At 34.9% G+C, this 13,393-nt stretch overlaps 2 protein-coding genes and 1 non-coding gene across 3 annotated transcripts; 2 read left to right on the top strand and 1 right to left on the bottom strand.

Moving 5' to 3' along the window:
• Window positions 1-1,643: 1,643 nt before the first annotated feature.
• On the top strand, window positions 1,644-3,784 carry LOC111306145 (putative indole-3-pyruvate monooxygenase YUCCA8). The gene is made up of 3 exons (XM_022904050.2): window positions 1,644-2,531; window positions 2,633-3,004; window positions 3,261-3,784. The coding sequence occupies exons 1-3, from the start codon at window positions 1,857-1,859 to the stop codon at window positions 3,468-3,470; spliced, it is 1,257 nt and encodes a 418-aa protein (XP_022759785.2). The 5' UTR covers window positions 1,644-1,856; the 3' UTR covers window positions 3,471-3,784.
• Window positions 3,785-4,526: 742 nt separating this feature from the next.
• Window positions 4,527-4,600, bottom strand: TRNAV-AAC (transfer RNA valine (anticodon AAC)). Its single transcript has one exon. It is a non-coding gene; the product is annotated as a tRNA-Val (tRNA).
• Window positions 4,601-9,626: 5,026 nt separating this feature from the next.
• Window positions 9,627-12,963, top strand: LOC111306453 (uncharacterized). The gene is made up of 7 exons (XM_089750916.1): window positions 9,627-9,764; window positions 10,091-10,279; window positions 10,415-10,582; window positions 10,850-10,914; window positions 11,209-11,572; window positions 11,928-12,140; window positions 12,484-12,963. Exons 2-7 carry the CDS (start codon window positions 10,109-10,111, stop codon window positions 12,823-12,825), a joined length of 1,323 nt encoding a protein of 440 aa, XP_089607042.1. The 5' UTR covers window positions 9,627-9,764; window positions 10,091-10,108; the 3' UTR covers window positions 12,826-12,963.
• The last annotated feature ends 430 nt before the right edge of the window (window positions 12,964-13,393 follow it).

Below are 13,393 nucleotides of genomic sequence, written 5' to 3' on the forward strand. Positions count from 1 at the left end.
ACTGTTAAATTTAGTGAAGTTTTTACTACAAATGCTACTATTTTCGACATTTAGCGGCATTTTTAAACACAAACATCGCTAAATTAAAGATTTTTTTTTATACAAACATCACCAATTTAACGACATTTTTATGATAAAAACATCACTAAATTAACGGCGTCTCAAAGATACAAATGTCACTAATATAACGTTATTTTTCAGATATAAACATCGCTAATATAATAACATTTTTTTGAAAATATCGTTATTTTTTATGATACGTGTATAGCCGGACACTCTTAATGATATTTTTTGTAAATACCGTAAATTTTTTAATAATATTTATAAATATCACTAAACATTAAAAAAAATCACTAAAACCCTAAATCCCTATGTCAAAACAGCCTTGCAAGTCGCAATGCCAAGGCAATGGAGGGACTGTTGTGTGAAGGCGATTGTGACACTCAGGCCCCCTATTCTAGTCAACAACGTGGCTCATCCACTCGACGTTGGAACATCGCCTACATTCTAGTCAACACCTTCTGTCTCCACTTCTGCTTCCATTTCCACAGATTTTTGTTAATTTATGATTCCCTATTTTTTATTTTAATTTTTTGAGCTTTCAAGTAGAAACCCAATATAGTGGGTCCAAAGAATCAGTGAGGATGCTGTGTCGGTTTCCTTCTAATCTCTCTTCTCCATCTTTTTTTTTTTTTTTTGAATAATTAATTTACCTCAAATAACACAACATTAAACACCCTTAATTCTTGCATTATATGTCTTTTTTTTTTTTTTTTGTAGCTGTTGATTTCTTCCATGATGATCAAACAGTTGTCGTAATCGATTATGATTGTGCATTTAATAGTTATCCTTTTCTTTTTGATATAAGAATCCTATCAAAATTCACTTACTATAGAGTTTGTTGGAACATATACAATAATTGATACACAATAATAATATGGAATCTCGAGCTTGCTATGAAATCTACATGCACATTTGATGTTGGATATCAAAATTATTGAAACTCTATGTTTTCATTGGTAACCTAAGTGTGTTCTCCTCTCAATATTTGCTTATTCTATGCCCAGCTACTTCCTATAATAATTTTAAAGAAGAAAAAAAAACAAAAATAGTACCTAGTTATTATTGTTATAATTATTAAAATGAAAGCTATATTCACGTCTTTCTGATAAAAAAAAATTTTAAAGAAAAAATAAAATAAAAATTTATATTTAAGGTACTATTAAATGTTATATATTATCAATGAATTATATAATAATACTTCAAAAAATTAATTTTAAAATCTTAAATAGTAAATACATTTAATGTAAAAATATATTTAAAAAATTAAATTTTTATTAGATATTATTATGTAAATCACTTATAAATGCTATAAACTAATATTGTATTAAATATAAATTCATAAAATAATTTTTTAAAAAATCTAATCCTTAGACAAATTTTTAAGCAATTATAATGTAAATAAGATTTATTAAAATATTTGATAAAATAACAAAAGGTAGCCACCGGCTTATGATTTGAAACTGGCCCTTTAAATTTTAAAAAAAAAAAAAAATGGCCCTTTCAAGCCGCATTAATTTTTTATTGCGATCACATGGACCTTTACCCACCAGCTCCCTTATTTAAGGGCTCGTCCAAATCCCTCCTCCCTCCAAACCAAGAACATCCAGTTCTCCTCTCGACAAACATCAAACAACACCATCTTCTTTTTTTCTCTCTTTCAACTCTCTTTTGTGTTCACCGATATTAGAAACAAGCATACTCTTTGACAGCCTTTAGCAGAACTTTAAACAACACCAAACAAAGAATTTTCAGGTTTCTTCAGGCATTTTTCGAAACCATTCTTTGTATTCACAATGGAGAACTTGTTCCGCCTTGTTGATCAGGATCAAGATTTCTTTCAACGTAAATGGACTTTGGTCAATGGTCCGGTCATAGTTGGTGCCGGACCCTCAGGGCTAGCCACAGCTGCGTGCCTAAGAGAACAAGGGGTGCCATTTGTTGTCCTAGAAAGAGCTGAATGCATAGCTTCTTTGTGGCAAAAACGCACCTACGACAGGCTGAAGCTTCACCTTCCCAAACAATTCTGTCAACTCCCTAAAGTACCTTTTCCCGAGGATTTCCCTGAGTACCCAACAAAGAGACAGTTCATTGAATACCTTGAATCATATGCTAAACATTTTGATATTAACCCAAAATTCAATGAGTGTGTGCAGTCAGCTCGATACGATGAGACCAGTGGTTTCTGGAGGGTCAAGACCGTTGTTACAAGTAGCTCAAACAAGACGGAGTTTGATTACATTTGCCGCTGGCTTGTGGTGGCCACAGGTGAAAATGCCGAGTGTGTGGTGCCTAATATTGAAGGATTGGCTGAGTTCGGTGGTGAGGTTATCCATGCTTCTGAGTACAAGTCCGGAGAAAAATTCCAGGGACAGAAAGTGCTAGTTGTCGGCTGCGGCAACTCTGGCATGGAAATTTCTCTTGATCTTTGTAACCACAATGCTTCCCCCTCAATGGTGGTTCGCAGCTCTGTAAGTCATCAATACATACCTTATCAGATATTCTTTAAAGAGAAAAATAAGCACGAGATTAAATTCTAATGGGGGTTTTTGTTCTGTTTTCTTTTTAACAGGTTCATGTCTTGCCAAGAGAAATTTTTGGGAAATCGACATTTGAATTAGCTGTTTTGATGATGAAATGGCTACCCCTTTGGCTTGTTGACAAGCTTATGTTGATTTTGGCCTGGTTGGTGCTCGGAAACATTGAGAAATATGGACTGGAAAGGCCATCAATAGGTCCATTGGAACTCAAGAACACTAAAGGAAAAACCCCTGTATTGGACATTGGTGCATTGGAGAAAATCGGATTAGGTGATATTAATGTTGTTCCTGGAATCAAGCGTTTCTCACGTGGACAAGTTGAGCTTGTTAACGGTGAAAAACTTGATATTGACTCAGTTGTTCTGGCTACCGGATACTGCAGCAATGTTCCCTCCTGGCTTCAGGTGAGAAAATGTTCTAAACTCCTCTGTTCAGCTTTTCAACTTTTTATGTCAAAGAAAAAGAAAATGATAGTACTATCTCATTTACTGAGAATGTCAGACTACCATTTGTCCTATTCCCTTAAATCTCAAATATTTAACATTTTTTTTGAAAGGGGAACCTTCTACAGATTTTCATATGAAATTTCTATCTTTGACAAATATATATAGAGTTTTTGGACAAAATGAACTAATCTTGTTTTGGTTCCATGATGAACAGGAAGGTGAATTCTTCTCCAAGAATGGATTCCCAAAGGCTCCCTTCCCACATGGCTGGAAAGACAATGCCGGACTATATGCAGCTGGGTTCACAAGAAGAGGGCTCTCTGGTGCTTCCTCAGATGCCATGAGGATTGCACAAGATATTGGCAAGGTCTGGAAAGAGGAAACTAAGCAACAGAAAAAGAGAACTATAGCTTGCCATAGATGATGCATTTCACAGTTCTAAATTTCTAATCCTCAGGGAAAAAAAAAAGTATTTCAGCCGCAGCTAGGACGTTGTCTTTGTTCTTTTGTTTTTTTATGGAGTAAAAAATAAAACATACTGTACAATATACCAAAAAAAATGGAAAAACAAAAAAAACAGGTAGCACAGGCTAACAGAGCCCTCTCCGAAGGCCCAAATTTTGATTTCTTTGGGCATTTGTAAGCCGAGGATGATGAGGCTTTTTTTTTAATCTTTTCATACGGTGTTTGTACCATAATTCAGTAATCAAGTTAAATTGACACAGTTTCCTTTCTCTATTCCATCATTGCTCTGTCTCATTTTGTTGATTGGTTTCCAGATTTTATTCACAGTACTAATTATACAAAAAAAAAAAAAGTTACAATCCACAAATTCATGACTTTGACATAGCGAAAGCTTCATTTTCAACCAGTAAGGTTGATACCGATGCATGAATCTGCTTCCTCCAAAAAAGTTTAGAGAAAAAAAAAATCCATTTTCATCAATGAATCTACTTGAGTCCTTTGAACATAAGTTTCACAAATTAATTGATCAAATCTTGGAGAAGGAACAATATTTTCCCTACCACTTTCTCTTGGGAGGTACATGGCATATGCTTACAAATAACCATCAAACTCTTGGTAATCAAGGTAAAGGCCCACTTGATTCAATGTTTCAGATTTGCAGGTTGCCCATAAACGACTATCTTGGATAGGTAGGACCTATGATCATAGAGGACGATGGAACTCCGCTCCCACCATCACATCACTATTCCCTTAAATATTATTGTCTTTTTCATTGACCAACTTATAACTGAATAATCTAGGGCTTCCAAGTCTGATGCCTTGCACATGGTAGAGCCTCAAAGCTCTCATGCCAAAATTACAATTAGATCTTCTCTGTAAAGCATATTCCAAAACCTGAGAAGTGAGAACCAATTCATGAGTTTATTTTATGTGCTAATGAGCTGTAGATATCCTAAAAGCATAAGGACACTGTTAAAAATTCTGCATGTCATGGACAAAAGTGAAATTAAATTGGTGGCGTCGCCCGGACTCGAACCGGAGACCTTCAGTGTGTTAAACTGACGTGATAACCAACTACACCACGACACCAGATGGTTAAAAGGGTCCAAATTTATTTTACTATTTAAGAAGTTGATGCTACTTTGGACGTCGGAGCAGCCTCGATCAGTTAGATGTCCAGAAAGCCCGAAAAAGGAGAAGGGATTTGATACTGCACAAGTCTCCCAACTTTAGACCAATTCCAGGGTTTTACTCTTTTATTTCCTCAATGACCAATATTTCTGCATACTGCTTCTTATGTGATCTAGATTCTAGACAGAGTCACCACCTACTTTAGGCATGCATGCCCGTTCTAAAGTGCATAATAAAAGAAAATAGCCAATTCTTTTTCTACAGCTTGTGACAGACACAGAACTTATCAAAGTCCTTGCATGATTACCCCCATTTGGGATGTCGAACGCATCAACATTGCTTTCACTGAAACAAAAGTCCAACTTCCCTGCCTCTTACTCTGCCCTTGCTGGTACTTCCAACATCACTAATCAGTAGTAGAGCTTGGAAGAACTGGAATTCCAATAATACTTTATTCATTGTTTGGTTGAGATGACGATTGCAATAGCCAATAGGTATTTTAGATTCAAGTCCATGTTTCTTGGTTGGTGGCTTGCAGGCTTGGTGTAATAAAAAAAATGCAATTGCCTTGACGCTAACTTTAGCTGTTACAAAATTCTTGCTAGCATTATATTCAGATTTAGTCTCCTGGAAAGCATCGATGACTGGAGTACTTATTGCAGCCGATGGCTTCATCCGTAGCAGCTGAGCCTGAGACTAAGAGTATGGTACCTGTCAGAGAAATAGATTTTAATTTAGAATTCAACAGAAAGTTCACCTATTGAAAGGTGCAACTCGAGAGAGCAATAGGTCCAAGAAATAAAGCCCACAAAAAAATTATGTCCATTGACTCCATTAAGCTGGAAACTTCAAAACCAAGCGTAAGTCATGGGGCCTTTCTCTTCACATTCCCAAAATAGAACGTAGATACAGCCGGCATTGGTTTTCAACTGGGAGCTTTGAATTCAATGACCCATCTGTTCCCCTCATTACCATGCCCTTCACAGCAGCAACGGATTAATTTTTTCCCCTAAACCTGACTGCATTTAACAGCTGAAAGCATTTGTCCTTCTCCCTGGTTTATCTACATGTTTCCGACCCCCTATAATTTGGACACCACTGCTAACTATGGTAATGCATGTTTCTAGTCCCTTATAATTTCGACATCACTGCTAACAACAGTGAAATAACACATGGGATGGCTACCTTTTTTCCTTGCCAAAATCCCTTTGCAAGGGACCCATCATCTTCATCTTGTACAAAACCATAGTCTGCAAATCAGAATTTGTTTCTTCACGTGGTTGTGTCGACTAGAGACTCCGGCGGGGTGGACCTAAACGAAGCAATGAACATTGCTTAGAACATGCAATTTATAGGAGGGACAAAGAGTTTGTAGAATCTACTAAATGATTCAATCCCTTTACAGCCTGACCTGTTTTCTAAATAATTCAACCTCGAAATTCTAGACTCTAGAGAGTGGAGAGAATGCAACCAATTGGAGTAGACTGCAAGTATAATTGGATTGGATGACCACATGTAATGGCATTTGCATTAAATTCATCATTTGTTATAGGTAAAAATCCAAGAGGATTGCACATATGTGCCTTCCTCCTTGCAGCAATTTGTCTTGGTGCCAAAAGGAGAAAAAATTCCAAGGTCATAATCTTAATAGGATTCCTTGAACAATTGTGATATAGCTGAATCTCCAAATTTCTCTAGTAATTCGAGATGGTGTTCCTACTGGCCTTAGCCTTCTGAATTGTTAATGTAGTCTTAGCAGGCAACTCTTTTGAGCACTTCTCAATTCACTCCGAAAACCTATTGCTAAATCACGAAGGATGAGTCTATTCTTACCATACATGCTAGTGAAAGATGAGCCTATAACCTTGACTTTGCGACTATGATGGTGACACTAGCATCCAGTTCAGATGAGTTGAAAGATCAGAAACCGATATTCCAAGAGAGTAAATGATTAGCTTAAATATAACAAAACAAGAATTTGGTTTTATGACTGTTGGATTGACAAACTTGGGAACAACCCGACCAAGTCACAACCTCTCTGGATTGACATGCCAAGTTGTCATAGCCCACCTGTTTTATCCTTTCCAGGGACTGAGATAGGACACAGGACAGGCAAAATTTTACGTCCATCACAAGTTAGTGCAATCCTATATTCAGTTTGGAGTACAATGCTAGTGCAACTTAGACCTTTTTAATGCAGCCTTAGCTAAATATGTCCAAGAAGAAACTGATATGACAGGCTGATCAGGATTCAGGGCATGATAATATATTGTGTTAGATTCATCAAGCAATAGAAATCTCAAAGTTCCGGACAAAACAAATGTGGAAAAAGCAGATATGATAGCTCTACTGTTCATGGATTCCATATAACCAACAATTCTTCACAGAAGAAAATCAATTCAGAAAACAATACCCAAGGTCTTGTAATAAGGCATTTTTTGAAATGAATTACTTCTCAAAGGGTGTCAAAGCAAATTAAGTATTAGCTTTAGGGAATTTTAGGGAATAATAATGCCATTTGCATTAATCTTTTTGTAACCATCCAATGGTTGGCTCAAATAGCAAATAAAGTGTGCACTTTGTCGCTTGGCTTCGAGTTCACTGGTTATGAGAAGATTATTTCTCATGAATTTCTTAGACCTGACGTAGATAAATTTATTCAAACTAATCTGGGGAAGAAATGCATTAGACAAAGTGTAGGAACTCCTTGCTACTAAATTAAAAAAAAAAAAATCATTGGTAACATTGGGTTAATAGGATCGAAATTGAGTTACAAGTAAAGCTAAATTTGTTCCTTTTTCATTTATGAAACCCACCTAAAGTTTGCAACAGGGTTGAGAGAATTGAATTCTACAAGGCTGTGATGTGGTGACAATTACTGAAAGTTGCACCTGCTTTGTACTTTGCTTCTCAAACTTTCGAGCTGGAAACAATACAAGCCTCATTCACAAATCCGCTGTTATGGATTGTTATCTAGACCAAAATTTGCCTGGAGAATTCTTCTATATCAACATTGTATGGTCTATAATCCGTTTGCTAAAGATTTTTTTTTTCATAAAATTAGTTTTATAACAAATTTCATACTTTTGAGTTCCTTTAGTTTGAATTCTAATAACTCGATTTTCATTTGGATGGGTTGCTAGAGTTACTTTCTTTCCTTTTTTTTTTTGCATAAAGTTAGGATATTTAAATCTATACAAGCATTTTTTTTTCTTGGCTTTTAGAAAATGTTCATTACCTTAATATTTTCAAAGAGATTAAGGATGTTTTCAAGTCAAAGATTCAAATAATACTACTTTCATCTTTCTCAAAACCTTTACATCAGACCCTTTACTAACCGATGCATATGAGGGTTTAATATAAAGTTAAGAATATTAGTTGAAATTTTGAGATTAAGAATAAATTTTTATTTTATAATCTTAAATTTTTTTTAATTTAACCCTTTCTTGAAATTCCTAAACGAAAAAGAAAAGAAAAAAAAAATGGTTAGCACTTGTTAGATTAAACTTGGTTTGAGCTATTCGAGCCCAAGAAGTAAGGCCAATGGATTTAGTCTGCTGTTTGTAAGGCCTCTCTTTGATTTTCAAAGCCCAACTTTTATATGCCCGTTCTCAACATAAGGAAAGATTCAATCATCATTTATTCCGCATCATAATAAAAAATTTCAACATAAGATGCACTAAAAATATTTTTTTTCTTCAGAAAACATTAAATATGCACATGAAAATATGAAAAAAAATCTATTATATTTTACATTTTAAAAACTAACAAAATAAATTTTAATTAATTAGTACTTTTATATACTAATTATTGTTAAAACTTAATAATAATATATTTATAAGTTTCAAATTTATTGATTTGTTTACGGAATTAATCATGTATATATTTATTAATAAAAATAAAATAAATTGAGATTAAGAATAAATTTTGTTGTATATTCTTAATCTTTTTCTAGTTTAACTTTTTTTTTCTTGAAATTCCTAAATTTTCTTGTAAATGAAAAAGAAAAAGAAAATGATTATTACTTGTTAAATTAAGCTTACTCAAAACTATGTGAGCCCCTGAAATAAGCCCAAATCAAAATAGACGGTCGATAGCCGATAGCAATTAACAGTCCATTAAGTCTTGCTTTGCTCTCCTGTTTATCAGCCCTCTCCTTGATTGCAAAGCCCAGCTTTGATATGCCCATTCTCAACATGAAGAAATACTCAATAATCAAGACGTAATTTGTAACCCAAATTTAACACTTGCCCAATAACAAGTTCAGATTGAGATTCAATTATTTAAATAATTGTAAATTCAAAAAAAATAATAATAAGGGGTTAGTTTAATTAATTAAGATTTGTCTTTTTTTATAAAGAGATTTTGAATTGAAATTTTGTCGGTAATCACTTATTAAAGTCATCTCGAATACACGACTTACAATCATCTGTCTTAAACTTTTAAATATAATACATTTTGTTCTAACCTAAAAAATTAAATAATTTATTTACTCTCGGATTTCTTTTGACAAAAAATAAATTGTAAATTCAAGAATTATTTTGGAAAATGGGCAATAGCCCAGCTCATAAATTTATTGGCTTTCACAGTTCTTTAATGTATATTTTCCTTATTAAATTTTTATTATTATAAAAGAAATTTATAAAAATATGTTAAGATTTATACATTATATACTAAAGTATCATGAATGTCTTAAAAATACATCTTCCCTTATTGTGAAATTTTTATTAATTTAATTTATTACATTATGTTTAAAATTTTTAAAAAATTGAGCACAATTAAATAATTTAATTTTATTATTAAATTTGAATACAATGGATAATTAAAAATTTAAGGTATTAGATATAATTAATTTTGTAGTAAATTTTATACAGCCCTAGCAAAAGTTGGAATCTCCAAAACTATAAAACTTTTCTGTTATGTATAGTTCTGCGTTTCCCATTGCCATCCTTTATAAAGAAACCTTACCTCCCGCCCTCGAATATCTATCTATTTCTTTATTTCCCCCCTTGCCATTCAACCTTGGCTTCATAACCTCGGATTTCTTCTCCGCAAGTATCACCCCTTTTTCGATTTCCAGATGATATAGGAGATTCGTAACAAACCCTCTCCTGCTCACGAGGTATAGTAATTGAACTGTTATGTCTTTTATTTCATCGTTTCTCATCTTTCCATGAATCATGAATGCAACTCGATCCTTTTTGAAATTTCAATTTTTTAGTTCAAAGGAATACTTTCAGTATTTTATTGTGTGATTAAACACCAAATCCGTAATTTCTTTGGTCTGAATTGATTTAATAAACTTCTTTTTTTTTTTTGCTCTGAATGTTATTTTCCTTCACTTAGAAACATCAGAATCTTTTAGCTCATGGTTGTTTGGAACATCTGTCGTTGTTTGTTAATGGTGCATGATCCGTAGTTGACATTACAAATTTTTCTTTCTACTAGATAAAGAGGTTGAATCCCATGGAATTGAACCCATATCTGGAAACTGGTTATCGAGACGATGCAGATGAAAAAACAAAGGACCCACTTTCATCTTCTTCGCTTGTGGGGGATGGAGATGCAAGTTGGAGACTTAAAGCTGTTAAGCGTGCCGAAGAGCAAGCTGCTCGACAAGGAAGGAGGCTTGAGGAGGTATGTTTTCTCAAGTACTGTAAATCCCTAACGTTTGTGATTTAAGAACAAAATTGGAGTGGTGGAAGGGTGATCCTTCTTTCATACTGTATAAAAGCATGACTCAATTATCCTTTACTTGTTGAAATAATGCAGGTTGTTCAAGAACGCTGGGGTTCCATTGATCTGCTGGCTGTTTGTGGAGCATCTCGTAGGGCTGCTGCACCTCGTGCTCATCTACATGCCATAAGAAATGGAAAACAACTGCAAGATGAGGAGAAACAAAAAGTTGCAGATAATGAAAGTGAAAGAGGTTGCACAAAGGTTCTTGCAATGATACCTAGTTGTGTTTCTCTGTCTGTTTCTTTTTAAACGCAAATTTTCATATATTGAGTGTACAGTATCTATTATCATAGGTTTGAAGCTTAGGAACCATCTTCGGCTTCTTCTCTTTTCTTTGTTCACTTTTTCCTATTTTTTTGAGAATTTTAGATTGTAAAACAACTAATGTTCTCCTTGCTGTCCTACATCATTAAGCTTTTCCTTCCACAATTAATTTTGTTTGTTTTGCCTGTTTGTCACTTTTATCAGCTGGAAGTTGACAGCATGAGGGCAAAGCTGAGCACTAAAGAGCAGACTGTTGACCATGCAAGCAGGTAATTTATCATCTTTTGATGTCATTGGTTTTCCCTTTCTGAATGAGCAGTTTCAAATGAGAGTAAAGCTGTAAGCTCATACCCTTTTATGAGATGATTTTCTAGGATATCAAGCTTAAGCAAATTGCAAAGTTTACTTTCTGTGTTCAGTTCTTTTCGGGAAAAAAAAAAGAATCAACTTGCCTTCTATACCATGATATTCTGTGCCTTTAGCAGGTCATTATCTTTTGACAGTCTGTTTTAGACCTTGTAACTAATCCTGATCTTATTGTAATAATATTACTTTCTATCTAGGTGTGTGGCTTACGATGTCTCGATGCGAAAAAGAAAGGATGATGATGATGCTGATAAGCATGTTGCTGGGAGAATAATGCACAACAAACATTATAGTGTATCTGGTCGGGCAGATGATGAATATGATTATGAAGATGGCCCGAGAAGAAAATCTCGAAAGAAGGGCGGTGGAAATGATCAGAAGGTATCTGGAAACAGTAATTTGTCAAAACGCATATTGACTCAGCAAGAGCGCTGCCTTTTCTGCTTTGAGAACCCAAACCGGCCAAAACATCTTGTTGTTGCTATAGCTAATTTCACGTACTTGATGTTGCCACAATGGCAGCCTGTTGTGCCAGGTCACTGTTGCATCTTACCATTGCAGGTAGGTTCTATCTATGGTGTCCTTATCTCTTGTTTTGTCCTTTACTGTTAACTAGATAGATTGTTAACATGTTGAGTTGAGTCATCTTTAAGTATAAGTCATGACTTGGAAGGATTTGAATATTATTCTCTTTCTGTTTGCATTTCATGCCAACTAAATTATTTGTCTTTCCATTGAAATATGAAGAGTTCTTTAGATACCTTTAGAAACTAGGAGCAAAATGAACTTATTTCAAATGTGGTCTAAAGCATGATAAACTTGTTTCATTTCTAGGGGAAAATGACACTTTCATTATTTCATTGGCTTTCCTAATTATAAGTGCTAATTTCAAGTGGGAACTTTTTTGCCTTCACAGCATGAGTCAGCCACAAGAACAGTCGACAACTATGTGTGGGAGGAAATTCGTAACTTCAAGAAATGCTTGATTATGATGTTTGCTAAGCAAGAGAAGGAGTTGGTGTTCTTGGAAACTGTGATGGGCTTGGCACAACAACGTCGCCACTGTTTGATTGAATGTATTCCTTTGCCAAGGGAAATAGCAAAACAGGCCCCTTTATATTTTAAAAAGGTTAGATTTCTTCTACTGATTCTAGTTTTTGATACATCTGTTTGATGTTTTTCATCAAAATCAATAGTTCTGAAGGTGGTGTTAGAAGCAGCAACTCTGTTGTTATTGAAACACGGGACTTGATTATTCTCTATAAATGAACCATTAAGATATACCAAGCAGCATGTATTAACATTAGGTTGTGCATTGACATATGTGTTAACTAAATTGAGTAACATCAGATTGTTTATTCCCATATGTATTCTGCTGGGAACACCTACCAGCAATCTAACATTTTCATTTTATGGTATAGTTGGAGTACTTTTGTCATTAGTGTAATGTTCTAAAAGAAGTTTTGTCTCAGGCAATTGATGAAGCTGAAGATGAATGGAGCCAGCACAATGCAAAGAAGCTGATAGATACCGGTGGCAGGGGATTGTGTGGTTCGATCCCCCAAAACTTTCCGCATTTTCATGTTGAATTCGGTCTAAACAAGAGCTTTGTCCATGTAATTGATGATGAAAGTCAGTTCAAAAGCAGTTTTGGCATTGATGTTCTAAGAGGTATGCTAGCACAGGATCCACATAGGGTTGGCATCGGGGCGGGTTTTGCTCGCCCCGAACCCGATCCTACCCGAAAATTTTTTTGGTTTTTCATACTCGAACCCGATCCGAACCCGACATCATGTAAACTGTACCCGACCTGACCCGAAATTAATAAAATATTATTTTTTTAATATAAAATATTATTTTTTAAATATAAATATTTAAAAATATTATTATATAAATATATATATAATAAAAAATTAAAAAATAATTTTTTATATAATATCGGATCGAGTCGGATCGAGTTTTAGGCAAACTCGATCCCGACCCGACCCCGATTGTCTCCTTATTTTACCCGACCCGACCTGACCCGATACCCGAATTAAAAAAAAAAAAAAAACTGACCCCATGGGGTCGGGTCGGGTCGAAACCCGTCGGGGACGGGTTAGTTCGCCGTCCCTAGATCCACATCATGGCAAAAGGCATCAATCGGTGGAAGAGCAAAAGCTTGCGTATGCAAGTTTTGCTAAAGAATGGGAAGCTTTTGACTAGACTAAACATCTTTGACTGGTTAAAGACGGTGATGGATTTAACTAGGGACGGCAATCAAGTCCGTCTCCGACGGGTTTCGGCCCGATCTGACCCTATAGGATCGGGTTTTTTTTTTTTGAATTTCGGGTTTTGGATCGGGTCGGGTAAAATTTTGTAACAATCGTGGTCGGATCTGGT

The sequence above is a fragment of the Durio zibethinus genome, chromosome 21 (assembly GCF_047325235.1).
Source record: "Durio zibethinus cultivar Kanyao isolate XHJ-2024 chromosome 21, ASM4732523v1, whole genome shotgun sequence".
NCBI lineage: Eukaryota > Viridiplantae > Streptophyta > Magnoliopsida > Malvales > Malvaceae > Durio > Durio zibethinus.